Here is a 27290-nt window from a genome sequence, read left to right as displayed (position 1 = left end):
TGCCCCACCCCCAATGTTATCTGCCCCGCCCCCTTGTTCGGGTTTAGCCATCAGCAAAGGTGGCAAACCCTACACATTTGTCTCTTTTTTTCTATTACACACAGGCTGCAGTCCTGCCCTTATCCAACATGGCGGCCGCAGCACTCTAACATCACCACGTTCTGCGTTCCGCCCCCTTTTTTTGTCCTCCTGCTCCTCCCTCGCCCAGTTGTTATGACGACACAGTCGTAAATCCGCCATTTTGCCTTGTGCTGCAGCCGCTGTGCGCTCGGTTCTTGCGACAGAAGGAGGAGAAGTCCCAGCTGGGATGAGCTCAGAGCTTGGTGCGGGGGCAGAGGAGGCTGCTAGTTCAGCCGGCGGCTTCGTCAGCCTGGAAGTGCCTGGGACGCCGCTTATCACTTGCTTTAAGGAGGAAGGTAAGAGCAGGGACATAGGGCTGGGCAATGAGTGGACTGTGGGAATTAAAATGCGGCCATTTGCCCTGCTCCCCCATCAGCATTACTGGGGCCCTCTAGCGGCTGGGGATGTACATAAACACACACATACGTTATTATATTGTCTATAAGTCTGTCACTTTACGGCCTCCCTCTCTAGGGGCCCCTGTACAACTGCTCACTACTAAATATTGACTTTCAGGGGCCCCTACTGTTCCTCTGCCTGTAGCCCAACATTGGCACAAATGGACATTGTCGTTATTTACAGCAGGGATCATAGACTTACACAGGGCTCAGCTCCTATTATTCAGGCTCACAGGTGCTCTGCTGGGACTCACCAAGTCTGTGTGTGAGAGTTGTAGTTCAGCAAGAGCCATTATACCCGCAGCTGCCTGGAATATCTCTTGCTTTGTCTCTCAGGGACCTGCCAGGGCAAGTCTTATTGATAAAGGGCAACTGAGCCTGCCTTGTGGGATACACTGCGTCGATCTAGATTCCCGGGTTTGTCAGGAAACAGAAATAGTCACGCGCATCAGGAAATGGGTTCCCCCCTATGTCGTAGATGTAACCCACCTACGCACCAGAAATAGCTCTGCTTTCTCAGAACCGACACATTTGTAAAAAGTCTACTCAAAGGGTTCGTTTAAGGTAACGTTGAGTATTTTATCGAATGGCTAATTCTAAGCGACTTCAATCAGCCTGTGTGTTTTATAGGTTTTTAATTAGTTGTGGACTCTTTCCAGCTTTCAAATGGGGGTCACTGGCCCCGTCTAAACAAAACAAATGCTCCATAAGCCTACTTTTTATTACTCCACTTTCTATTCAGGCCTCTCCTATTCATATTCCAGTCTCTCATTCAAATCAGTGCATGGTTGCTAGGGTGATTTGGACCATAGCAACCAGATGTCTGAAATTGCAAACTGGAGGGCTGCTGAATACAGGTGGTGGCAGACGTGGCTACTCGGGGAGATTAGTGGCCCATCGACAAATCGCCTCTTCTTCAGGCAACTAATCTCGCCTAAATGCCTTCCCACCAGCTAGAATGGGAATCGCCGGCAGGTTGGCACCCGGATCGCGTTGGCTTTCCAAAGTTGCCCGAAGTTTCCTCGTGAGGCAACTTCGGCCGACTTCGGAAAAAGAAGTGATCTGAGTGCCACCCCGCCGGTGACTCACGTTCTAGCTGGCGGGAAGGCATTTAGGCGAGATTAGTTGCCTGAAGAAGAGGCAATTTTTTCTTAATTACACTCTTTACACTGCAAATAATTCACTCTACAATATAAAAAAAATTTCTTGAACCAACAAGTGTATTTTTTTAGTTGTAATATTGGTGTGTAGGTGCATCTCAGCTCATTTTGCCTGGTCATGTGATTTCAGAAAGAGCCAGCACTTTAGGATGGAACTGCTTTCTGGCAGGCTGTTGTTTCTCCTACTCAATGTAACTGACTGTGGGACCTGGATTTTACTGTTGAGTGCTGTTCTTAGATCTACCAGACAGCTGTTATCTTGTGTTAGGGAGCTGTTATCTTTTTTTGTTGTTTGGCTGCTGGGGGGAGGGGAGAAGGGAGGGGGTGATATCACTCCAACTTGCAGTACAACAGTAAAGAGTGACTGAAGTTTATCAGAGCACAAGTCACATGACTGGGGGCAGCTGGGAAACTGACAATATGGCTAGCCCCGTGTCAGATGTCAAAATAAAATATAAAAAAAATCTTTTTGCTTTTTTTGAGAAATGGATTTCAGTGCAGAATTCTTTCGGAGCAGCACTATTCACTGAAAAAAATATTACGACCGTATCCCTTTAAGTTCGAGATCATATTAGGGTTAGATTTACTCAATGTAAAAGATGGAGAACCGCTGTTTAAAAGGTCACACTGGGGATAGAACTTTTCAACTTTGAGCAGATAAAGTCTTTAATTTTTTGCAATAGTAGGGTAATGCGAGGGGGAAAGTTTCCGACTTCTTGGCTAATGTCGGACGTGAATATTTTTTCGCCTGCATATAAACCCAGAAGCAGCTATGTCTGGTATGGGAAGTGTGTTTGTCTGAGGCTGGGCAGGAGGCTTATCTGGAGCTTTATAGCAGGGGTTTCTGTAAAGACAGTGGCCTTATCTGAAAGGCTCATTTACATTCACTTAAATGTTGCCTTCAATGCTCTTTGTCTCATGAGGCTTTGGGAGCGGGTGAGATAAGAGCGCAGACTGAGGCACAACAAAGCCAGCCATTTCCACTGGCCAGTGCAGATGTACATTGTATAAAGCCGGGTAATCGCTCTTAGATCTTTATTCAATATGTGCCCACCAATGTGCCAGCGGTGATGTAGTTATTTGGCTCCCAGGCCAGTGTTTGGATCATAATAGGTGTATGGGGAGACAACATCATGGCATACCTCCCAACTGTCCCTTTTTCGGAGGGACAGTCCCTCTTTTGACAGCTCAACCTGCTGTCCCTCATTTGTACTGGAAAGTCCCTATTTTCTCTGCACTGAACAGCCAGAAAAAGAAACAGTTTCTAACTTAATTGGCTTTAAGCAGAGAGCCCAGAACAGCTAACAGGTGCAAATAAGATACTTTGTAACAATTTTGAGACACAAAAAACGTTAAGATTTATTTTCAAACTTTCATAACCTGCCAAATTTTGTAAAATGAACATGGTAATTAGGGGGTGTGGCCACAGAAAGGGCATGGTCAAAATTTTGCTGCGATGTGTGCAAAAATTTTTGTCCCTCTTTTTACTTCCAAAATGTTGGGAGGTATGTCATGGTGCTGATATTCATGGGATTTTCTAACCTGCCCGTTAGATATATTAAAGGGGTTGTTCACCTTCCAACACTTTTTTTTCAGTTGGTTTCAGATTGTTCACCAGAAATAGACTTTTTGTAATTACTTTCTATTTGTGACTGTTTTTCTAAAATTGACGTGTAAAGTGTCATTTTCACCTTCTAAAACAGCTCTGGAGTGGGGGTCGCTGACCCTATAAACCAGGGGTCCCCAACCACCGGGCCACGGACAGTCCTGAACTTGGGCGCCGAACAATTAACGTGGCGTGCCGAATTTGATCCCGGCACGCCCAAATTGGACACCGACCCTTTCTGACCCCTTCGACCCCGACCTCAATGTAACATCAATGTAACGTCTTATGACCATAATCAGTCAGTCCTTTGAAAGGGCCCTATACCCAGGCACCAGTCAACTTGATGTTGGAGAGTTTCTCAGCCTGTGTATGGCCACCTGAAGGCTAATGGCACGCACAGCGTCTGAAACCTGAAGTGATTGGAATCTGCTCTTTTCAGACCATAAAACTAACTTCCATAAAATTTTGATAGGTGGTTTCCATTAATACCATTGGCAGGGGCACAGAAAACCTCTTTCCCTGCCTGTTTGTGCCTTAAGTGTTTCCATGCATTGCTGTGCCAAGGGGCAGTGGCCAAAACACCCTGTGGGCCTAGATCAGGGATCCCCAGCCTTTTGTAGCCATGAGCCACATTCAAATATAAAGAAAGTTGGAGAGCAACACAAGCATGCATAACCTTCCTATGGGTGCCAAATATGGGCTGTGATTGGCTATTGGTAGCCCCAGGGTGGACTGGCAGCCTACAGGAGTCTGTGTTTGGCAGTACATCTGGTTTTTATGCAACTAAAGGTGGCCATAGACGCACAGATAATATTGCACAAAACAAATTTTCGCACGATGTTCAGTGTTTGTATGGTGGGAAAAGAGCCAACCGATATTGGCAGACGGCTTGGATATCGGCCGATTGGGCTGAGCGGAAAATTTTAATTGAGCGCCTTTGAAGGAACCCAAACATCGGCCATTGTTAGTGCTGAATTGTCAGATACAGGTAGAATTCTATTGTTTCCATCTGTATATCTGATGATTCATCTCTACACATGTGTATTGAAGCAAACAATCTTTCTTGGAAATATCTTTTCCAAGAAAGATCGTAATTGTTACGTCTATGGCCACCTTAAAGCTTGCCTTCAAGCCAGGAATTAAAGGGGTGGTTCATCATTTTTAGTATGTTATAGAATGGCCAATACTAAGCAACTTTTACATTGCTCGTCGTTTATTTTTATTTTTTTTTATATATAGTTTTTTTGCCTTTTTCTTCTCACTCTTTCCAACTTTTAAAGAGGGGTCACTGACCCCATCTAAAAAAAAAACAACTGCTCTGGAAGGTAGCAAATTGCTACTTTTTATTATTTGTCTTTCTATTCAGTCCCTCCCCTATTCATATTCCAGTCTCAGTGCATGATTGCTGGGGTAATTTGGACCCTAGCCTCCAGATTGCTGAAATTGGAAACTGCTGCTGAATAAAAAGCTAAATAACTCAAAAACCATAAAAAAAATGAAAACCAATTGCAAATTGTCTCATTATATCACTCTCTACATCGTACTAAAATTGAATCTATAAGTTAACAATGCCTTTAAAAAGCAAGCACATGCTTTGAGGCCACTGAGAGCAACATGTTGCTGGTTTGGGATCATTGGCATACATGTAGGGTTGCCACCTGGCCGGTATTTTACCGGCCTGGCCGGTAACAATGATGGTCAATCCCAATTTTATTAATAGGGACAAAAGATAAATATATAGGATTAGTAGCAGCTGTGGAATTTGAAAAAAGTCTATATGGCACAGGTTAAATAGTGGATAACAGATAACACCATTATGTTCTACAAAGCTTATCTGCTGTGTAACCTGAGCCTTTTCTCCTTTGAATGGCTGCCCCCATTGCTACACAGCAGCTTATTTATATAATATAAACAATAGTAGTGTTGCAAATACACCAGTTTTACCAGTGCAGGGCAACACTGCATTATATAGTGAATAAAGTACCCCCTATTGTAAAATATAAGGATATTATAAGTTACCGAGGAGTTTTTATATGGTCATGGAACTCCGAGGTAACTTCTAATATCCTCATATTTTCCAGCCGGGGGTACTTTATTTATTATAATACACAAGTTTCAGTGAGTCATGTGACAGAAATGACATCAGAACTCACCGTTTATAAGGATATAATTTACAAGATATTTATGGCTTTTGTGTATTATATTTCTATTACTTTAAAACACTTTCATTTTTTGATGTTACTGTCCCTTTAAAAATAGGCTTCATTGTTCTTTTAATGTTCCTTATCTTTGTCCTAGTCTGTCCTGCTGGGATGAATTCCAACAGGGCCAGGTGCTCTTCAGAAACCCATTATATGGAAGGTTCATTTACATTCACTCTGCTGCTGCTGCCTGGAGATTCCTTGGGCTCATTTATCTGAGAGAGATAAGGAAAGTTAGTCTGAGGCCAATGCAGGAAGCAGAGTAAAAAATGAAAGCTTGCGCTCCTTGTCCAGACTGGACTTATTTAAAGGGATTCTGTCATGATTTTTGTGGTGTAGTTTTTATTTCTAAATTAAATTGTTTAAAGAGATCCTGTCATCGGAAAACGTTTTTTTTTTTCAAAACACATCAGTTTATAGTGCTACTCCAGCAGAATTCTGCACTGAAATCCATTTCTCAAAAGAGCAAACTGATTTTTTTTATATTCAATTTTGAAATCTGACATGGGGCTAGACATTTTGTCAATTTCCCAGCTGCCCCCAGTCATGTGACTTGTGCCTGCACTTTAGGAGAGAAATGCTTTCTGGCAGGCTGCTGTTTTTCCTTCTCAGTGTAACTTAAGGTGGCCATAGACTCAAAGATCCGCTCGTTTGGCCACATCGCCAAACGAGCAGATCTTTCCCCGATATGCCACTAACGGCATGGCTATATCGGGGGGTAATTCGAACGTTTGAATTACGATGTGCCAAGGGGCTCCGACGGGTTGGTCGGTTAAAAATCAAACCTTTTCAGATCGATATTGTGGCCAGATATCGATCGGGAAGACCCGTCGGATGCCCCCATACACAGGCAGATAAGCTGTCAAATCGGTCCAAACGACCGATATCTGCAGCTTTATCTGCCCGTGTATGGCCACCTTAAATGTGTCTCAGTGGGACATGGGTTTTACTACTGAGTGTTGTTCTTAGATCTACCAGGCAGCTGTTATCTTGTGTTAGGGAGCTGTTATCTGGTTACCTTCCCATTGTTCTTTTGTTTGGCTGCTGGGGGGGAAACGGAGGGGGTGATATCACTCTAAAGGTGGCCATACACAGGCCGATAAAAGCTGCCGACAGACCAAGTCGGCAGCTTATTGGCCCGTGTATGGGGGCCCCCGACGGGCTTCCCTGATCGAGATCTGGCTGAAAGTCGGCCAGATCTCGATCGGGTGGGGTTAAAAATCCCGTCGGATCGCGGCCGCATCTGTTCGTTGATGCGGTCCCGCGATTCGACCGCCCGTTTGGCGAACGCTAGGATCCGATCGTTGGGCCCTAGGGCCCACGATCGGATCAGCCCGATATTGCCCACCTCAAGGTGGGCATATCGGAGGGAGATCCGCTCGTTTGGCGATGTCTATCCGTGTATGGCCACCTTAACTTGCAGTACAGCAGTAAAGAGTGATTGAAGTTTATCAGAGCACAAGTCACATTTTGTGCATACTGCTACTGAAAAATGCCTTACTCTTTAGGCTAAGGCCACACTAGGCGATAGCGCCGCGATTTGACTCGCAGCGACTTTTCGCCGCGACTTTTAAGCCGCAATCGCTGGGGAAACTTTTGCGCTGGCGTCTATGGGGAATCGCGAAAAATCGCCAGCGTAAAAACACGCGCGGCGATCTTTTCTCTACTGTCGCTCGAAATTGCCTCGCTAGGCGATTTCGAGCGACAATAGAAAAAAGATCGCCGCGTGTGTTTTTACGCTGGCGATTCCCCATAGACGCCAGCGCAAAAGTTTCGCCAGCGATTGCGGCTTAAAAGTCGCGGCGAAAAGTCGCCGCGAGTCAAATCGCGGCGCTATCGCCTAGTGTGGCCTTAGCCTTAGGGTAAGGCATTTTTCAGTAGCAGTATGCACAACATGTCTGTCTTAAATAGTGATGGGTTGAGTGCAGAGGACTCTTGTATTTGTTTATATGTATTTTGTGGTAACAGCCTCATTGCACCCCCGCCTAATGGTTTTAGAAATTAGTGGTGAGCACAACTTTCCCATATATATGGGAAACAGATTTAACCCACGGGGCCCCCCTCACGTCACTGATTGGTTACTGCCTGGTAACCAATCAGTGGAAACCAAGAGAGCTGAAAAGCAGGAAGTAGTGTTCTGGCTATTATATTAGACATCCAGTCACTCCAGCCTTTATACATTACATTTTTGGCTAACTAACTATATTAGAAACATTTTTTATTTTGCACAGCCTATTTATTTACCCAGTTTTTATTTTTACACTGAACAATTCCTTTAAAGGGGCAGTAGGGCTTGTTCTGAACAGAACTGCTAACATTGGAAAAGATATTTTGTTTTTATAGTTTTTTTCCACTTAACAAACAAAAAAATCTGAAATTGAAAATAGTCACTTTCTGGTTCATATGAGCACAGTTAAAACAAATAAACAATCCACCAAGAAGCCCTTTGTATATACAAACCCCTGTCCTTCCTCCTGCTGCCTGTTAGGGCAGAGACACACGTGGAGATTCGGGGAGAGTCAGTTGCCAGGTGTCAAATCGCCTCTTCTTCAGCCGACTAATCTCCCTGCAATGCCTTCCCACTGGCTAGAATCTAAATTGCCTCGCGAGGAAACTTCGGGTGACTTCGGAAAACGAAGCGCTCCAAGTGCCATCCCGCCGGCGATTTGGATTCTAGCTGGTGGGACTGTCACTGGGCGACTAATCTCCCCCCAATCTCCATGTGTGTGTCTGCCCTTATAGGTATGGTTCGCCTTTTAGTATGTTACAGGGTGGCCAATTCTAAGCAACTTTTCAATTAGTCTTCATTATTTAATTTATGTATTTTTTTTTTTTATTTGCCTTTTTTCTTCTGACCCTTTCCTGCTTTGAAATTGGGGTCACTGACCCCATCTAAAAACAAATGCTCTGTAAGGCTACAAATGTTTTGTTATTGCTACTTTTTATTACTCCTCTTTCTAATCAAGCCTCTCCTATTCATATTCCAGTCTCTTATTCAAATCAGTGCATGGTTGCTAGGGTAATTTGGACCCTAGCAACCAGATTGCTGAAATTGCAAACTGAAGCGCTGCTGAATAAAAAGCTAAATAACTCAAACAACAAATAATAAAAAAATTAAAACCAGTTGCAAATTGTCTCAGAATATCACTCTCTGTATCATACTAAAAGTTAATCCAAAGGTGAACAACCGCTTTAACGGACAAAAAATCTGAAATTGAAAGTAAAGTCATGTTCTGGTTCATGTGAGTACAGTAAAAACAAATCGGCAATCCACCAAGAAGCCCTTTATAAACAAATCGCTGCCCTTCCACCTGCTGCCTGTTAAGTATCTTTATTAGCAGTTTCCCTGGGAAATGCACCTAAGGCAAAGACACACTGTCAGATTCGGGGAGATTAATCGCCCGGTGACAAATCCCTTCTTTTTCAGGGCGACTAATCTCCCCGAACTGCCTTCCCGCTGGCTAGAATGCAAATCGCTGGCAAGATGGCACTAGGAGTTCTTCGTTTTGCAAAGTCGCCCGAAGTTGCCTCACAAGGAAACTTCGGGCGACTTCAGAAAACGGAGTGCTCCGAGTGCCATCCCACCGGCAGGAAGGCAGTTCTGGGAGATTAGTCACCCCGAGGAAGAGGAGATTTGTCGCGGTGTGAATCTGACAGTGTGTCTCTGCCCTAATAGAGAGTGTTAGAGGACTGTTGCACTCGGGCACGGACTGGCAATCTGTGGGTTCTGGCAAATGCCAGAGGGGCTGCTATTAGGTGCCATAGATAGTCAGTATTTAGTGGGCTGGTGGGGGCTGTTTGGGCCTCTGTGTGGGCTGATTGGGACCTGAAAAGCCAGGGCCTATTTTAATTCTCAGTCCGGACCTGGTTGCGCTCATATGTTTTAGTGAAGTGTTGTTCCCAATAAAAAAAAAACTGCAATTATTATTTTTGTATTCTAGATGAAGACGATGTGCACAAATGTGGCCGCTGTCAGGCTGAATTCACGAGCCTGGAAGAGTTTGTCCACCACAAGATACAAAAGATCTGCTTGAGAGCCCCGGATCCCAACCTGGTGTCCACTGGTGCAGCGCTGAACAGCCAGGAGGTATAAACACTTGTAACATTCTCATCTTGTCACAGCACAGTGTGCGCTTGGAAAATTGTACAGCAGGAGAGCCCATGCTTTACTAATACATGGACTACTTTTAGTCCCATTATAATCTACGTCCATAATATCACTGTTGGCATTCTGTTCCATGGAAAATATTACTTAAATATTGATTTATGAGAGAATGTATATTGCTGTATATTTAACAACCATTTTTTTTATTTAACCTTAATGTAATAAATATCTGAAATTAAGCCTAAAATAGATGGGTGATTTAGACGAGCTGTTTGTTGTATCAGTAGAGTAATTATCCTTACTTAGAGGACATCTTACATTTTAATATAATAGCCCTGACTTTTTGACTGCTTTGGTGTTGAGAGTGGTGGTCCCAGCCTGTACCACAAGTGCTTGTTAGGGCTTCGTTTTCTGAAGTCGCCCGAAGTTTCTTCGGGTGACTAAGGAAAACGAATCGATCCGAGTGAAATCCTGACAGCGATTTTCATTCTAGCGGCGGGAAGGCAGTTTGGGGAGATTAGTCGCTGGAGTAATCTCCCTGAATTGCAGTGTGTGTCTCTGCCCTTTAAAGGACCAGTCACATAATTTTTTTTTTTTTTTTTTAAATTCGTTAAACATAGCAAAAAAAACCGACAAGACAAATTAAACTTTAAAGGGGTTGTTCATCTTCCAAACACTTTTTCAATTCAGTTGTTTTTAGATTGTTCCCCAGAAATAAAGACTTTTTCCAATTACTTTCCATTATTTATTTTTTACTGTTTTTCCAAAAAGTTTAAAGTTGAATGTCCCTGTCTCTGGTATTTCAGTCTGGCAGCTCAGTAAAGGTGGCCATACACGGGCCGATTAAAAGCTGCCTTATTGGCCTGTGTATGTGGGCCCCAGATGGGCTTCCACAATCGAGATCTGGCCAAAAGTCGGCCAGATCTCGATCGGATGGGACTTAAAATCCTGTCAGATCGCGGCCGCATCTGTTCGTTGATGCGGTCCCATGATCCGACCGCCCGTTCCCGTTCGCTAGGATCCGATCGTTGGGCCCTAGGGCCCACAATTGGATCAGCCCGATATTGCCCACGCATATCGGAGAGAGATCTAATAGAAATATTAGAAAAACGGTCACATATAGAAAATAGAAAGTCATTGGAAAAAGTCATTATTTCTGGTGATCTGTCTGAAAACGAGTTGTTTGAAGGTGAACCACCCCTTTAAAATCACAAAGCATTTATTAAGAAATAACTTACCGAAAATCCACTTCTGCTCCTCTTCAGAAAAGGCGTCAGGGCGACGATCCGTCGTGCAGTACTCGATTTCTCCTCCCTGGCTATCTCCTATATGGAGGGCAGGGAGGAGAAATCGAGTGACGGACGATGGATCACCTTTTCTGAAGAGGCACGCAAGTGGAGTTTTGGTAAGTTATTTCTTAATTAAGACTTTGCGATTTTAAAGTTTAATTTGTCTGTGTTATTTTTTCATTGTATACTACAGAATATTTTTTTTTTAAAAAAAAAAAAAAAAAAAATTTGATGTTACTGGTCCTTTAAAGGCAGAGCTTTAATGATTCACAGATCATTTTGCCTGGTCATGTCCTTGTTGTTTCTCCTACTCAATGTAACTGATTGTGTCTCAGTGGGACCTGGATTTTACTATTGAGTGTTGTTCTTAAATCTAGCAGGGAGCTGTTATCTTGTGTTAGGGAGCTGTTACCTTCCCATTGTTTTGTTTTTAGGCTGCTGGGGGGGGGCTGATAGCACTCCATCTTGCAGTACAGCAGTAAAGAGTAACTGAAGTTTATCACAAATCACATGACTGGGGACACCTGGGTAGCTGACAATATGTCTAGCCCCATGTAGTGTTGCCACCCGGCCGGTAAAACACCAGCCGGGGCCGATATTATAAATTTACCGTTACTGTAGCTGCCGGTTAATTTGTAATACACCTAAAAAAAAAGCCAGTGGCCTGCTCCAAACTCACCTTTTTTTCCTGGGCTTCTTGCCAAATTTGTGCGTTTGGCTCCGCCCCTTTGACGTCACACCACGGCCCCACCCTTTTAGCCCCGCCCCCTCCACCTGCCGGTATAGATTATTTTAAAAGGTGGCAACCCTAGCCCCATGTCAGATTTCAAAATTAAATATAAAAAAAATCTGTTTGCTCTTTTGAGAAACGGATTTCAGTGCAGAATTCCCCTGGAGTAGCACTATTAACTGATGTGTTTTGAAACAAACATTTTTTCCCATGACAGGATCCCTTTAAACTGTTTTTCTGGAGCCCAGTCCTGACAGAGTTTTGTGCCATAAGAATAACTAATTGTTTTCTGCAGTATGAAGCAATTTGTGGCTGTTATTGGCATTTTTAACACATATTCCTTTGTCTGAAAAAGATTTTCAATATGACGTTGGGTATGCTTTTATTCAACTGACAATTAATTAATAGTTCCTATTGCTTTTGGCATTTAAAGTGTTTTTTGTAACAGCAGGTAGTTCCTTCTATAGAAGAGACTGAAACCATCTCCCAAGTCATTGTGGAATCCACAGAAGATGTCAGTAATGAGCCCGATGAAGGTAATGTTGTCCCTCCTGGACTTATTAGCAGTGTATTTTCTTTCGTAGTCTCTCTGCTCACAGTGAATCTTTGTTTAAACTTTCCAGAAGTATCCGAGGATATTAAGGACATCCTCACCAGTGAAGATAGCGCTCTAGGTGTTCACAGAGATGAGGAGGAGCTGGAAGTCGAGTGGGACGAGAACCAAGGGGATCTGGAACAAGATGATTATGATAATTTGGGCCTGGTGACAATGGTTCTGAATGAAAAAGGGCGATATGTTTGCCAGCTCTGTGACAAGACGTTCAAGACTGTAAGTTTGTAGTACTGTAGTAGTGTTCAGGTTGGATCTTTACAGATGGCAATTGGTCTTGGTCTGTCTTTTTAATTTCGACTATTGTTCTTCTAGGCCAACATATTGAGAGCTCACATGATCACACACGGCACCAAGAAGGAGTTTGAGTGCAAGCTGTGCGGAAACTCTTTCAGGACAAAGGGCTCTTTAATACGACACAACAGAAGGCATACCGGTAGGTGATTTTTATTGGACTAACTGTAAACATCCTGTATGAAAAAAGTGCAAATCACTTATTGATCTGTTTGAGACAAGAAAGTGAAATACGAAACTGGTGGTCTTTGGGGGCATGGAATGCAGCTGCAAAAGAACGGTTGCCCTGAAAAAGATGTTAAAAATGTCTGTCCCAGTTCTGATTATGTTCTGGATATCATTACTACTAGTGATGTGTGGGTCGGGATTTCCCCAACCCTAACCAGCCCTCCCTTGGGCCACACCCGCACTTCTGGGATCCTTTTATCGACCTGCGATGATTCACCCCACCGATGACGTCACAAAAGGGGCGGGGCGAGCAGGCGCTGCATCTATTAAATACAAATAGATGGCGGGGAGAGCAGTACCCTCCCGCAACGAAGAGTGCGAGGTCGGCCCGAATCTGCTGGGTCCCGCGGCTATCGGGTTGGCCTGCACATCACTAATTACTACCCCCCCCCATTAAATTTCATTTTCAATATTATTTTTTTTCAGTATTATAATTCAGGTTCACTTGTAAACTTTGTACATGCCTTTGGCCTTAAAGGAACAGTAACTCCAACAAAAAGAAGTGTTTTTAAAGTGATAATATAAGGCACTGGTAAAACTGGTGCGTTTATGGTAGTTTATATAACCAAGCTTCTGTGTAGCCATGGGGCAGCCATTCAAGCACAGGATACACAGTAGATAACAGATAAGTACTGCTATAGTTTATATAAACAAGCTGCTGTGTAGCCATGGGGGGCAGCCATTCAAGCACACGATACACAGTAGATAACAGATAAGTACTGCTATAGTTTATATAAACAAGCTGCTGTGTAGCCATGGGGGCAGCCATTCAAGCACAGGATACACAGTAGATAACAGATAAGTACTACTATAGTTTATATAAACAAGCTGCTGTGTAGCCATGGGGGCAGCCATTCAAGCACAGGATACACAGTAGATAACAGATAAGTACTACTATAGTTTATATAAACAAGCTGCTGTGTAGCCATGGGGGCAGCCATTCAAGCACAGGATACACAGTAGATAACAGATAAGTACTACTATAGTTTATATAAACAAGCTGCTGTGTAGCCATGGGGGCAGCCATTCAAGCACAGGATACACCATAGATAACATATAAGTTCTGAAGAATCCCATTGCATGCTACAGAGCTTATCTGTTATCTGCTGTGTTTCCTGAGCCTTTTCTCCTTTTTCAGCTTTGAATGGCTGCCCCCATGGCTACACAGCAGCTTCCATATATAAACTATAGTAGAGTTTCTACAGCAAACACACCAGCTATAAGATTGCAACAATCATTACATTTTTTTCATTACTTTAATTCACTTTCCTATTTTAGTGTTACTGTCCCTTTAAAGGGGAAGCAATAATTGCAAGCAGTCTTCCCAAGCAGAGAGCATAGATTTATCATATATATTATGTAGTGCTGTACATGTTTGTTTATCTCAAGTACCTGTCATTTATTACCCGCTCATAATTGTTTTTTTGTTGTTTTTTTTTCCAGATGAGCGCCCTTATGTCTGCTCAAAGTGTGGCAAGAGTTTTCGAGAATCAGGGGCCTTAACGCGGCACTTTAGATCTCTCACCCCCTGCACTGAGAAGATCCGGCTCAACATGTGCAAGGAGATCTTGATCTCGAAGGAGGAATATGCTTCAGGTCTACAAAAAACAGGTCCATAAAACCATTTCTAATTATAAATACAAAGAGAATATTCACGCTGTCACATTGATTGTTGTGTGGGGGTTTTCACGAACCATTGCTTATTACACTTATCTTTCTCTCATAAATATATTTATAGAGAACTTCCTTCCCAGCATGTTTTAGGGAACCACAAAGTGTATCAGGTCTGCATCAGTTCAAGGGGTTGTTCACCTTTAAATAAACCTTTAGTATGATATACGGAGTTATATTCTGAGACAATTTGCAATAGGTTTTCATTTGTTATTTGTAGATTTTGAGTTATTTAGTTTTTTAATCAGCTGCTCTCCAGTTTGCATTTTCAGCAGTCTGGTTGCTAGGGTCCAAATTACATTCGCAACCATGCATTGATTTGAATAAGAGACTGGAATATGAATAGGAGAGGCCTGAATAGAAAGATGAGCGATAAAAAGTAGCAATAACAATACATTTGTAGCCTTACAGAGCATTTGTTTTTAGATTGGGTCAGTGACCCCCATTTGAATGCTGGAAAGATTCAGAAGAAGGGAAAAAAATAATGAAGACCAATTGAAAGGTTGCTTAGAATTGTCCATTGTATTACATACTAAAAGTTGACTTGAAGGTGAATCACCCCTTTAAGTTCAGTTGTTTTCAGATAGTCTACCAAAAATAAAGGCATTGCTTTCTATTTCTGACCATTTCTCTAATATGAAAGTTTAATTTTTTGTCTTTTTAAAGCAGCTCGGGGGGGGGCTATAACTGTTCTAAATTGATTCATTAGTTGATACATATGTTATTTTTGTCCCTGCTGAGCAGAATTCCCACTTTCATTAAAGTGGAAGGTGAAACCTCCTTTAATGGTTAAGTAAACATTTAAAATACGTGAATGTATCATTGGTGATAGTGCTATTATAAGCACTTTTGTAGTTTACATTCATTATTTTTCTTTTTATTCCAAGATATTAAAGGATACATGTGAATTTTGTTACAACAGCGCCACCAGTTTCCCACCAGTCTGACCACCAAGTAGTCAAGGAAGTTGTCGGGAGAAAGAAAGAGGCTGCTCTGTTCAGGAAAGAAATTAGGAACCTTTCTCAAATCTTTCCTAAGCAGAAGAACATCAGAGCAGCCTCTTTTTCTCCTGACAACTTCCTTGACTACTTGGTGGTCTGAAAATGACCAGCAGGTGGCGCTGTTACAAAATTCATTCACAGTACATGTATTCCTTAAAGGGATACTGTCAGAGGAAAACATGTGTTTTTCAAAACGCATCAGTTAATAGTGCTGCTCCAGCAGAATTCTGCACTGAAATTCATTTTTCAAAAGCGCAAAAATAATTTTTTTTTTATATTCAATTTTGAAATCTGACATGGGGCTAGACATATTGTCAGTTTCTCAGCTGCCCCCAGTCATGTGACTTGTGCTTTGACAAACTTTAGTCACTCTTTACTGCTGTACTGCAAGTTGGAGTGATATCACCCCCTCCCTTTCCCCCTCCAGCAGCCAAACAAAAGAAAAATGGGAAGGTAACCAGATAACAGCTCCCTAACACAAGATAACAGCTGCCTGGTAGATCTAAGAACAACACTCAATAGTAAAAGCCAAGTCCCACTGCGACACATTGTTACATTGAGTAGGAGAAACAACAGCCTGCCAGAAAGTAGTTCCATCCTAAAATGCAGGCACAAGTCATATGACTGGGGCAGCTGGGAAACTGACTGTCTAGCCTCATATCAGATTTCAAAAATTAATTTAATATCTTGGAATAAAAACAAAATAATTACTTATCCTTTATCCTTTAACGCTGTTCTTAGTGCTGCCTATGTTTGGCAGGTTGGGGTGTATAAAGCTTTAGGCTATTACACAAGGGATATATTCTCCCCCAGAGGCAGGTGCCTACATTTTGACACTTTGCAGTTGGTTGTTTGATAATTGTGTAAATATTGTTTTCTAGTAGTTATTTTGATAAAATGGTTAAATATTGCAAAATTCGGCCTTGGGTAAAAAAGTATCTATGAAAAGCAAGAGCTGTTGGCTCCCCTTGAAGTATCAGCCTTACTATAGGGCCTCCCTTTAACTCAGAACAAGGTCACAGATACAGCAATGCTTTCCTATATCAGCCTTTTATCAACAGAAGAATTTCTGGGAAAGCAATGAAGAGTTCTCTCATTCTTATTGAGTTCTAGGATTGTAGGACTATCCATAAAGGCAATGTAAAATCACCCAACAGTTTAGGAAGTGCTGCTCTAGACCATGTGCAGAATATATGCAGAGCTGGGGAGGATCACCTGTTTTTATCACCGTAGCTTCATTGCCTTAGTACCGCCCACATACATCTCCATAAAGACAACAATTCAGCCCTAAAATCCAGTCATCCATCTGATAAATGGAATCTTTCTCCTGTCTGCACCATATCCCCCCCATGTTTCTTATGGTGTTTTGAGACAGACCTAGAGGTGCCTGCAAGTACAACAGGTGCATGTGGAGTCGAGGCTTATAATAAAACAGCACCAGGCCCGGATTAGTAATCTGTGGGTTCTGGTGGGAGGGCTGTTTGGGCCTCCGTGTACCCGAAATGCCAGGGCCTATTTTGAAAGCCAGTCCAGAAATGAACAGCACATTCAGTTGCATGTGGAGGCGAGGCTTATAATAAAACGGCACATTCGGGTGCATGTGGAGGCGAGGCTTATAGTAAAACGGCACATTCGGGTGCATGTGGAGGCGAGGTCTATAATAAAAGGGCACATTTGGGTGCATGTGGGGGTGAGACTTATGATAAAAGGGCACATTCTGGTGCATGTGCAGACAAGGCTTATAATAAAATTGCACATTCAGGTGCATGTGGAGGTGAGGCTTATAATAAAACTGCACATTCGGGTGCATGTGGAAGCGAGGCTTATAATAAAAGGGCACATTCGGGTGCATGTGGAGACGCGCCTCAATAAAACGGCACATTCGGGTGCATGCGAAGGCGAGGCTTATAATAAAACGGCACATTCGGGTGCATGTGGAAGCGAGGCTTATAATAAAACGGCACATTCGGGTGCATGTGGAAGCGAGGCTTATAATAAAACTGCACATTCGGGTGCATGTGGAAGCGAGGCTTATAATAAAACTGCACATTCGGGTGCATGTGGAAGCGAGGCTTATAATAAAACTGCACATTCGGGTGCATGTGGAGGTGAGGCTTATAATAAAACTGCACATTCGGGTGCATGTGGAAGCGAGGCTTATGATAAAACTGAACATTTGGGTGCATGTGGAAGCGAGGCTTATAATAAAACTGCACATTCGGGTGCATGTGGAAGCGAGGCTTATGATAAAACTGAACATTTGGGTGCATGTGGAAGCGAGGCTTATGATAAAAGGGCACATTTGGGTGCATTCAGGCTTATAATAAAACGGCGCATTCGGCTGCATGTGGAGGCGAGGCTTATAATAATAATAATAATAATAATAAAAAAAGGAAAAGGTTGTGGGAGCACTCCATGGCTAAATACTAAAATACAATGTACGTGCTACTGATCTGGCCAAATTAACTACAGACATATAGAAACAGAGTCTACAAAAAATTGGGTACAAAATACCTTAAGTATGGTAAACTTGGAAGTTAAAACATGCTGAAATTGGGATGTGGCATCTCTATCCACTGATCTCCTCACTGCTGTTCATCTTCCACCAAGACGTTATTAAATGAATGGAAGATGTTCTGCCTTGGAATCTGTCTAAAGGATCCCCTCTTTGGACTGGTATCTCTTTTCTAAAGGGAAGCACCTCTGTGCATTCTAATTTCCTTCATAAAACAAAAACCTGGCAATTGGTAACAAGCTATTAAAATCCATTTCATTGGTACAATACAGCAACACAGAGTGGGTGGGGTGTATATGAATGATCTTAGGAAACATCTAAAGGTCATACTAAAAACTGTAATTGTACCCATCAGCCACAGAAAGAACAAAAAACTGTTGAAATTGGCAGGTGGGGTTCATTGACAAGCTGGAGTAAGACATTCTGTGATATTTCGGCACCATTTTGCTTTCTTTACATTTTTCTTGCGTGTACAATGCATATCCTAGGATTAAACCCCACTGACAACAGTTTCCTCTTTCCAATAGATAGATGGGACAGCAGAGAGCGCTGATCCAATGCTGGAATGTCCAAAGTGCAATACAGTTTGCATTAGTGCCAATGCTTTGAGTGTCCACTTGAAAGGGCATGAAGGTAAGTTGGGTTTGCCATAAACTCCTCCAAATATTACTTCTGTTTCTCTAATGCAGCCTTACCTACAGCACAACAAAAGGAACACAAGGGCAAGCTACAGCTGCCAAGGAAGAGTTTTCAGCATTAACTTTATTTAATATTCCTACAATTTTTGGGTGTGCAGGAATTTAATATCGACTCGCCTATATAACTGTTTCAAAAATTCTTGGGGCTTCTAGAATAAGAGGCCTTTTGGTCACTCCTAATCATTAGCAGGGAACAGGAACAGTTCAGTGTAAAAATAAAAACGGGGTAAATGTTTCTAATATAGGCAAAAATGTAATGTATAAAGGCTGGAGTGAGTGGATGTTGAACAAAATACTAATTCCTGCTTTTCAGCTCTCTAACTCTGAGTTAGTCAGCGACTTTAAGGGGGGGCCACATGGGACATAACTTTTCAGTGAGTTTGCAATTGATCCTCAGCATTCAGCTCAGATTCAAAAGCAACAGATATGACCCATGTGCCCCCTCCTCAGGTCTCTGATTGGTTCCTGCCTGGTAACCAATCAGTGGAAACCAGGAGAGCTGCAAAGCAGGAAGTAGTGTTCTGGCTATTATGTTAGACATCCAGTCACTCCAGCCTTTATACATTACATTTTTGGCTAACTATATTAGACACATTTTTTATTTTGCACAGACTATTTACCCAGTTTTTATTTTTACACTGAACTGCTCCTTTAAGTGAGTGGCCCAACAGTCATGGGGGCTCCTCCCAGCTTTGGGAAACTATCAATAATTAAGGTTAGAATTGAGTTGTAAATGAGAGGAAATGTCTATTCCGTAATAATGTTGTCATTTGTTGGCAGCTATAACAGGGCTGTAGGTGTTGGAGATAATCTTCCCAATTCATGAACCTCTCTCTGCTAGAATCCACCGTTATATTGAGATGTTGCTGTGTTGGCAGGGTGCATGCTGTACACCTGTGAGGTGTGTGGCAGGGAGTTCCTGAAGCGCCACCTGCTCAGAAAGCACCAGGAGTGCCACTTCAGCGAACGCAAATATAAGTGCGGAGAATGCGGCAAAATGTATAAGACTGTTGCACATGTCAAGGGCCACATGAGAGTGCACTCAGATGATCGGCCGTACCCTTGCCCCAAGTGTGGCAAGAGATACAAAACCAAGGTGAGTTGGGGGATGTGCCTAAACAAAACCAATTTCCAATCCATCCAATGTTAAATTATTTAAAGGAACAGTAATGCCTAAAAATGTACGGCATGACAATATAATGTAGTGTTGCCCTGCACTGGTAAAACTGGTGTGTTTGGTTCAGAAACACTACTATAGTTTATATAAACAAGCTGCTGTGTAGCCATGGGGGCAGCCATTCAAGCACAGGATACACAGTAGATAACAGATAAGTACTACTATAGATTATATAAACAAGCTGCTGTGTAGCCATGGGGGCAGCCATTCAAGCACAGGATACACAGTAGATAACAGATAAGTACTACTATAGTTTATATAAACAAGCTGCTGTGTAGCCATGGGGGCAGCCATTCAAGCACAGGATACACAGTAGATAACAGATAAGTACCACTATAGTTTATATAAACAAGCTGCTGTGTAGCCATGGGGGCAGCCATTCAAGCACAGGATACACAGTAGATAACAGATAAATTCTGAAAAATCCCACTGTATACTACAGAGCTTATCTGTTATCTGCTGTGTATCCTGTGCCTTTTCTCCTTTTTCAACTTGGAATGGCTGCCCCCATGGCTACACAGCAGCTTGTTTATATAAACTATAGTAGTACATATCTGTTATCTACTGTGTATCCTGTGCTTGAATGGCTGCCCCCATGTCTACACAGCAGCTTGTTTATATAAACTATAGTAGTACTTATCTGTTATCTACTGTGTATCCTGTGCTTGAATGGCTGCCCCCATGTCTACACAGCAGATTGTTTATATAAACTATAGTAGTACTTATCTGTTATCTACTGTGTATCCTGTGCTTGAATGGCTGCCCCCATGACTACACAGCAGCTTGTTTATATAAACTATAGTAGTACTTATCTGTTATCTACTGTGTATCCTGTGCTTGAATGGCTGCCCCCATGACTACACAGCAGCTTGTTTATATAAACTATATTATTAGAGTTTCTGAAGCAAACACACCAGATACACCAGTGCAGCACATCAGGACTTCATTACTTTAAAACACTTATTTTTCAGTGTTACTGATCCTTTAAGTAGTGCACTTTGTGCCATTGATAGTTCTAGAAATTATGTTTATAGTTCTGGTCATTTGATGTAGTGAACACATGCAATCTCATTAACCTGAAAGTAAATAGAGACAGTGGGGCTCATTTATAAACACTGGGCAAATTTGCTCCTGGGCAGTAACCCATGGCAACCAATCGGATGATTGCTTTCAGTGTTATACCAGCAGCTGACGGAAAAAAAACGAGTCACTGATTGGTTGCCATGGGTTACTACCCAGGGGCCAATTTGCCTGGTGTTTTCGAAATGACCCCCAGGGAAGCCAACTGGCTGCATAGAGGGACTGAAATTCAATTTATGGCAACTGAAGCATAACTTGCATTTGTAAGAGATTTTTTTTTCCTTATCCACCCCGCAGAACGCACAGCAGGTTCACTCCCGCACCCATGTAGATGAAAAGCCATATGTCTGCCAGTACTGCCCCAACAGCTTCCGTGAGAAGGGCTCTCTGGTCCGGCACATCAGGCACCACACCGGCGAGAGGCCCTTTAAGTGTCACAAATGTGGCAGAGGCTTTGCGGAGCATGGAACTCTCAATCGCCATTTAAAAACCAAAGGTAAATAGTAACACCCATTTTGCTAAGCATAATTTTTTAAAATTTTTTGGCTTTTGCAAGACTGGCCCCAGTGCCATTCGTATGTTTAAATGGCTTTGTCCATTATATGTTCAGTTATATCACATTTGTTTGCAGTCTGAAAACCGTGCCACACCCTTTAAGCTTGACCTGTCACCCAGACATAAAAAGCTGCATAATAAAAGTCCTTTTGAAATTAAACAAGAAATCCAAATTCTATTTATTATTAAAGCATTCATAGCTTTTGTAAACTCATTTAAAAATCTCAGCTGTCAATCAAATATTGTCTGCCCCTCCTCTATGCCATGGGCAATTACTTTCACTTTTCATTCAGCTCTTCCTAGATGTCACTGCTCTCCTCACATTTCCCTGTTCTCTTCATCATTTAATTGTGTAGCCAGGACATGGGGATGGACATCAGGTCCCCCATCTGGTGCACAAACAAGATTCTGAGATGATACAAGGCTTGTCTTAATAACAGTGTCCACAAAATGGCTCCAGCCTGCTTGCTGTAATTTTGAATTCCCAGACCGAAAGAAACAAGATTCAAGTAATTTATATAGTGTAATTTTGTTTGATAAAATAGGATTTTGAATCATTTTTGTTGGGTAACCGCCGGTCCGCTTTAAGGGGTGGTTCACCTTTAAAGGGATATTGTGATCGAGAAAAATGTTTTTTTTTTCATAATGAATCCGTTAATAGTGCTGCTTCACTAAAATCCGTTTCTCAAAAGAGCAAACCCATGTTTTTATATTTAATTTTGAAATCTGACATGGGGCTAGACATATTGTCAATTTTCCAGCTGCCCCAAGTCATGTGACTTGTGTTCTGATAAATTTAAGTCACTCTTTACTGCTGTACTGCAAGCTGGAGTGATATCACCCCCCCGCCCAGCAGCTTAACAACAGAACAATGGGAAGGTAACCAGATAACAGCTCCCTAACACAAGATAACAGCTGCCTGGTAGATATAACAACAACACTCAATAGTAAAATCCAGGTCCCACTGAGACACATTCAGTTTCATTGAGTAGGAGAAACAACAGCCTGCCAGAAAGCAGTTCCATCCTAAAGTGCTGGCTCTTTCTGAAAGCACATGACCAGGCAAATTGACCTGAGATGCACCTACACACCAATATTACAACTAAATACACTTGCTGGTTCAGGAATGACATTTTATGTTGTAGAGTGAATTATTTGCAGTGTAAACAGTGTCATTAAGAAATAAAAACTTCGTCTTAAAAATCATGACCGAATCCCTTTAACTTTTAGTATGTATTCTAAACAGCTTTTTAATTCATCTTCATTATTTATTTTTTTAATAGTTTGTGAATTATTTGCCTTCTTCTGACTCTTTCACCTTTCAAATGAGGGTCACTGACCCCATCTTGAAAAATGCTCTGTAAGGCTACAAATGTATTGTTATTGCTGCTTTTACCAATTGCAAATTGTCTTAAAGATACTGGAGCTCATTTATAAAGACAGGCAATGGGCAGTAACCCACGGCAACCAATCAAACGTTTGCTTTCATTGTTTCACCTGCACCTGGCTGAAAAAAGCTAGTCACTGATTGGTTGCTATCGGTTCCTACCCATGGGCAAATTTGCCCAGTCTTTTTAAATAAGCCCCACTATTCTTTGCCCTGTAAACATGGTGCCAGAAGGTATAGAATATGGAATGTGTTTCTGTGTTTCTTCAGGAGGCTGCATGCTGCTATTGTCACTGAGAAGAAAACCTGATGGAGCATCTAGCACTGAAGAGAGCAGCGCCCCACACACAGAGGAAACCACTGTGGGGTCGTCTGAAGATTCACAGGAACCTCACACGGTGCTAGTGGAGTTTTCTTCAGTGGTCGCTGATACTCAGGAATATATAATAGAGGTGAGATACAGTTTGTTGGCTTCTGTCCTATGGCAAGAGCAATGTGCGGTTACGGAGCCATTGCTGAACTTAAAGGAACACTACACTGCTAAAACTGGTGTGTTTGCTGCAGAAACACAATTATAGTTTATATGGAACAAGCTGCTGTGTAGCCATAGGGGCAGCCATTCAAGCACAGGATACACAGTAGATAACAGATAAGTACTACAATAGTTTATATAAACAAGCTGCTGTGTAGCTATGGGGGCAGCCATTCAAGCACAGGATACACAGTAGATAACAGATAAGTACTACAATAGTTTATATAAACAAGCTGCTGTGTAGCCATGGGGGCAGCCATTCAAGCACAGGATACACAGTAGATAACAGATAAGTACTACTATAGTTTATATAAACAAGCTGCTGTGTAGCCATGGGGGCAGCCATTCAAGCACAGGATACACAGTAGATAACAGATAAGTACTACTATAGTTTATATAAACAAGCTGCTGTGTAGCCATGGGAGCAGCCATTCAAGCACAGGATACACAGTAGATAACAGATAAGTACTAATACTATAGTTTATATAAACAAGCTGCTGTGTAGTCATGGGGGCAGCCATTCAAAGGAGAAAAGGCTCAGGATACACAGCAGATAACAGCTAAGTTCAGAAGAATCCCATTGTATACTACAGAGCTTATCTGTGTATCCAGTGCCTTTTCTCCTTTTTCAGCCTTGAATGGCTGCCCCCATGGCTACACAGCAGCTTGTTTATATAAACTATAGTAGTGTTTCTGGCACAAACACAAAACCTTTCCAGTGCAGCACAACACTACGTTATATTTTCTTTACATTAGAACACTTTAATTTTTTAGTGTTACTGTTCCTTTAGTGTCAGGGCACACAGGCAGATTCGGGGAGATTAGTTGCCCGGCGACTAATCTCCTGCCTCACAAGGAAACTTCAGGCCTCTTTGGAAAACGAATTGCTCCGAGTGCCTTCCTGCCGGCGATTTTCATTATAGCCGGCGGAAGGCACAGGTAGGCAGTTTGGGGAGATTAGTTGCCCCCGAAGAAGCGATTTGTAGCCGGGTGACTAATCTCCCCAAATCTGCCTGTGTGCCCTAAACCTTAGGGTAAGGTCACACCTGGAGATTCGGGAGATGTCGTCTGGTGACTAATCTCCCCGAACGGCTTCCCCCTGTCTTCCACCTGCTAGAATGGGAAATCGCCTTCGGCATGGCACTCGCGGCCCTTCATTTTTTGAAGTCGCCCGAAGTTTCCTCGCGAGGCAACTTTGGAAAACAAAGTGCCGCGAGCGCCATGCCGCTGGCAATTTCTAATTCTAGCAGGTGGAAGACAGGGGGAAGCCGTACGGGGAGATTAGTCCCTCCCCCAAAGAAGAGGCTACTAAATCTCCCCGAATCTCCAGGTGTGACCTTACCCTTAAGCTCATTGGTGTTTTGATTCACTCCCTTGGTCCATTAGAATTGATGATCACTGATTATATGCTTTGCAGATAAGATATTCACGCCCCCAATATCTATTATTTCCTTGCTGGGCTTTATTTAGATAAGAGAGACTAGCTTCAAGGCACTGAGTGTGTATTTCACACCAAGTTAAGTGACTGCATCTGATTATTCCCTTTATATTCACAGACTGCTGCTGAAGACTCAGAGACCAGTGAAGCTGCTGAGCTCATCCAGGATAACACATCACAAGAGGTAAGGTTTCAAGTACAGCTATAGATCTGTTATCCTGAATACATGAAGACTTGGGCTGTTCCAGTTAAGTGGTCTTTCCATAATTTGGATCACTATTGCGTTGCCTCCAATAAGGATTAATTATATCTTCATTGGGATTAAGTACAAGGCATTGCTTTATTAAAGAGAAAAAGGAATTCATTTAAATAACTGGAATTAATTGATTACAGTGTTCAGAATAATAGCAGTGTGTTTAAAAAAGTGAATAAAGCTCAAAATCCTAATAGTTTTTATTAACATACTCACGAATGCATTGGGAACACTGCACATTCTATTCCAAATCAAAACATGAAAAAACATTTCTCAAATTAAAAAAATTACAGGTAACTTTTTACACCTTCGTTGATCTTCCTGGAGCTGATCATTGGCTGAGTCTTTGCCATTTTGGTTATTCTTCTATCCAATGGTAGTCTTCCATTTTTTCCCCCACGTCTTTCATGTTTTGGTTGCCATTTTAAAGCATTTGAGATCATTTTAGCTGAGCAGCCTATTATTTTCTGCACTTCTTTATATCTTTCTTTATATGTATCCACAATGTCTGGAACGACCCACTTTACTCATGATTACTTTACGTGATTTTCAGAGAGAAATCCACTATAACCAGCAGCACAACATTTGCTCCTTCCTTAAATAAGGGCTGGAATTGACACCTGTTATTTCACAGAATGAATGAGGTCACTAATTGAACTCCACACTGTTACTATTTGGAACAAGCTATTATTAATTGGAACACTGCTATTATTTGGAACAAGCCTCAATTAATGACTGACAGAATCAGCAGCATGTCATGGGTTTTTTGGATATTTCTATGACTCCTACCAGTAAATTATTTGCCATGTAGAAATATAATTTCTACCAAAAACAGTGATTGATCAGGTTAGTTATCAGGTTATCAACCAAAGATCAGCTCCAGGAGGATTAAAGAAGGTGTAAAAAGTTACCTGTGATACTGTTTCAATTATAAGACTCCTAAGTGAAGCCAAGATATCGGCAAGAAGCCCCCCACAAAGTTGTTTAAAAAGAGATGTGCTGAAGAGCTTACAGTCTGCCAAAGAACACATTAACTGGTCTAAAAAGAAACGGTGCAAGATTGTTGTTTTTGGGTCTAGGGTAGAGTCCTGCAGTGGGTCGGGGTACCTCCGGGTTACCCTCAAAAACCTGCTGTACCCTGCGGGTTGCGGGTATAGACGTGGGTCTTCTCAATAGCGATTTTTACTCCCTTTTTCTGACTGTGTCTACTTCCGATGATGTCTCTTCTGTTTTACAATGACAGCACTTCCTGATACTTGATGGTCAGTGGGCCCGGGTTGCGGATAAGGTACTTGTGGGTCCGGGTTGCAGGTATGGGTCGGGTACAGGTTACAAAAAATGGACCCGCGCAGGACTCTAGTCTAGGGGACAGACAATTTTTCAGGCGACCCCAAACACTGAATTCAAGCAACAGTACAAAGTGAAGCATGGTGGCACAAGCATCGTGATATGGGGATGTCTGACTGCTATTATTCTGAACACAACTGTACTTTATGGCCTTCCCGTAATTCAGAGCGTTTTAGTTTATGGCTTTGTGGATTACGTATCCCTACACCTGTAATCGGGAAGCATAAAGTCATAATTACTAATGAGGCAGCTGCACCCAACCCATGATTGCTGCTAGATCATACTAGAAGATGTTATGGCAGTTTAGTGATGCCTTTTGTAACTGTTTTGCAGGTTGATGGCCATATATATTCAGTGGTTCAGCAGTTTGTAAGCGATGGAAGCCCCGGCCAACAGATCATTGTCGGAAACATTTCCATGGACGGTGAAGAGCGGGTGGAGGAAGTGCCCACTACTACTGACACAATTGCTATAGCCACTCCTGAATTACTCACTGAGCAAGTTGCTTTGACTTTGGCCTCCGCCATTGAGGACGGTGCTGTAGTAGCCAAGGAGGAGCCCATGGAGGAGCAACATATTCCTCTACCAGAGGACGTTGAGATGATGGAGCACGCGGGAGAGTTTGTCATTGATGGAGATCTAGAAGTTCAGACCGTTATTGTGTAGAACATAAGTTTTTCTTTAAAACGTCTTCACGAAATTGAGACAAACGCAGGGAACCAATTACAATGTCTCCCGAGTCTATCAAGGGTGGTATGCAGTGTTCTCTACACCCAGGTCTATACATGCTGTTCTTAGTATGAAATACTGAAAGTGCTATCATCAATATCTAGTACTGTGTGTCTAGCAACGTCCTTCAGAAGTGTGAGTGTGATAAAGCTGTAGAACAAACCAA

General features: G+C 42.3%; 1 protein-coding gene across 2 annotated transcripts; it reads left to right on the top strand.

Moving 5' to 3' along the window:
• Nucleotides 1-205: 205 nt before the first annotated feature.
• Nucleotides 206-27290, top strand: e4f1.S (E4F transcription factor 1 S homeolog). 2 transcript variants are annotated; one of them, XM_018237131.2, is made up of 12 exons: nt 206-416; nt 9427-9572; nt 12061-12145; nt 12233-12438; nt 12535-12655; nt 14185-14352; nt 18460-18561; nt 19505-19722; nt 21181-21379; nt 23096-23277; nt 24914-24979; nt 26729-27290. In XM_018237131.2, the coding sequence occupies exons 1-12, from the start codon at nt 308-310 to the stop codon at nt 27059-27061; spliced, it is 1935 nt and encodes a 644-aa protein (XP_018092620.1). In that variant the 5' UTR covers nt 206-307; the 3' UTR covers nt 27062-27290. The 2 variants fall into 2 exon arrangements, with proteins under 2 accessions (XP_018092620.1, XP_041434086.1); XM_041578152.1 differs by having other exon boundaries at nt 12058-12145.

This window comes from Xenopus laevis, chromosome 9_10S (assembly GCF_017654675.1).
Source record: "Xenopus laevis strain J_2021 chromosome 9_10S, Xenopus_laevis_v10.1, whole genome shotgun sequence".
NCBI classification, from domain to species: Eukaryota; Metazoa; Chordata; class Amphibia; order Anura; family Pipidae; genus Xenopus; species Xenopus laevis.
The sequence above is the reverse complement of the archived record's forward strand: the minus strand, read 5'-3'. Positions and strand labels throughout refer to the sequence as shown.

What these genes read in the sequence shown, in the direction of transcription:
- e4f1.S (XM_041578152.1), top strand. Translation starts at nt 308, where the DNA reads ATGAGCTCAGAGCTTGGTGCGGGGGCAGAGGAGGCTGCTAGTTCAGCC. An exon ending in ACACAACAGAAGGCATACCG is followed by an intron (nt 12,656 to 14,184) that starts GTAGGTGATTTT and finishes TTTTTTTTCCAG; the next exon opens with ATGAGCGCCCTTATGTCTGC. An exon ending in GCAAGAGATACAAAACCAAG is followed by an intron (nt 19,723 to 21,180) that starts GTGAGTTGGGGG and finishes TCCACCCCGCAG; the next exon opens with AACGCACAGCAGGTTCACTC.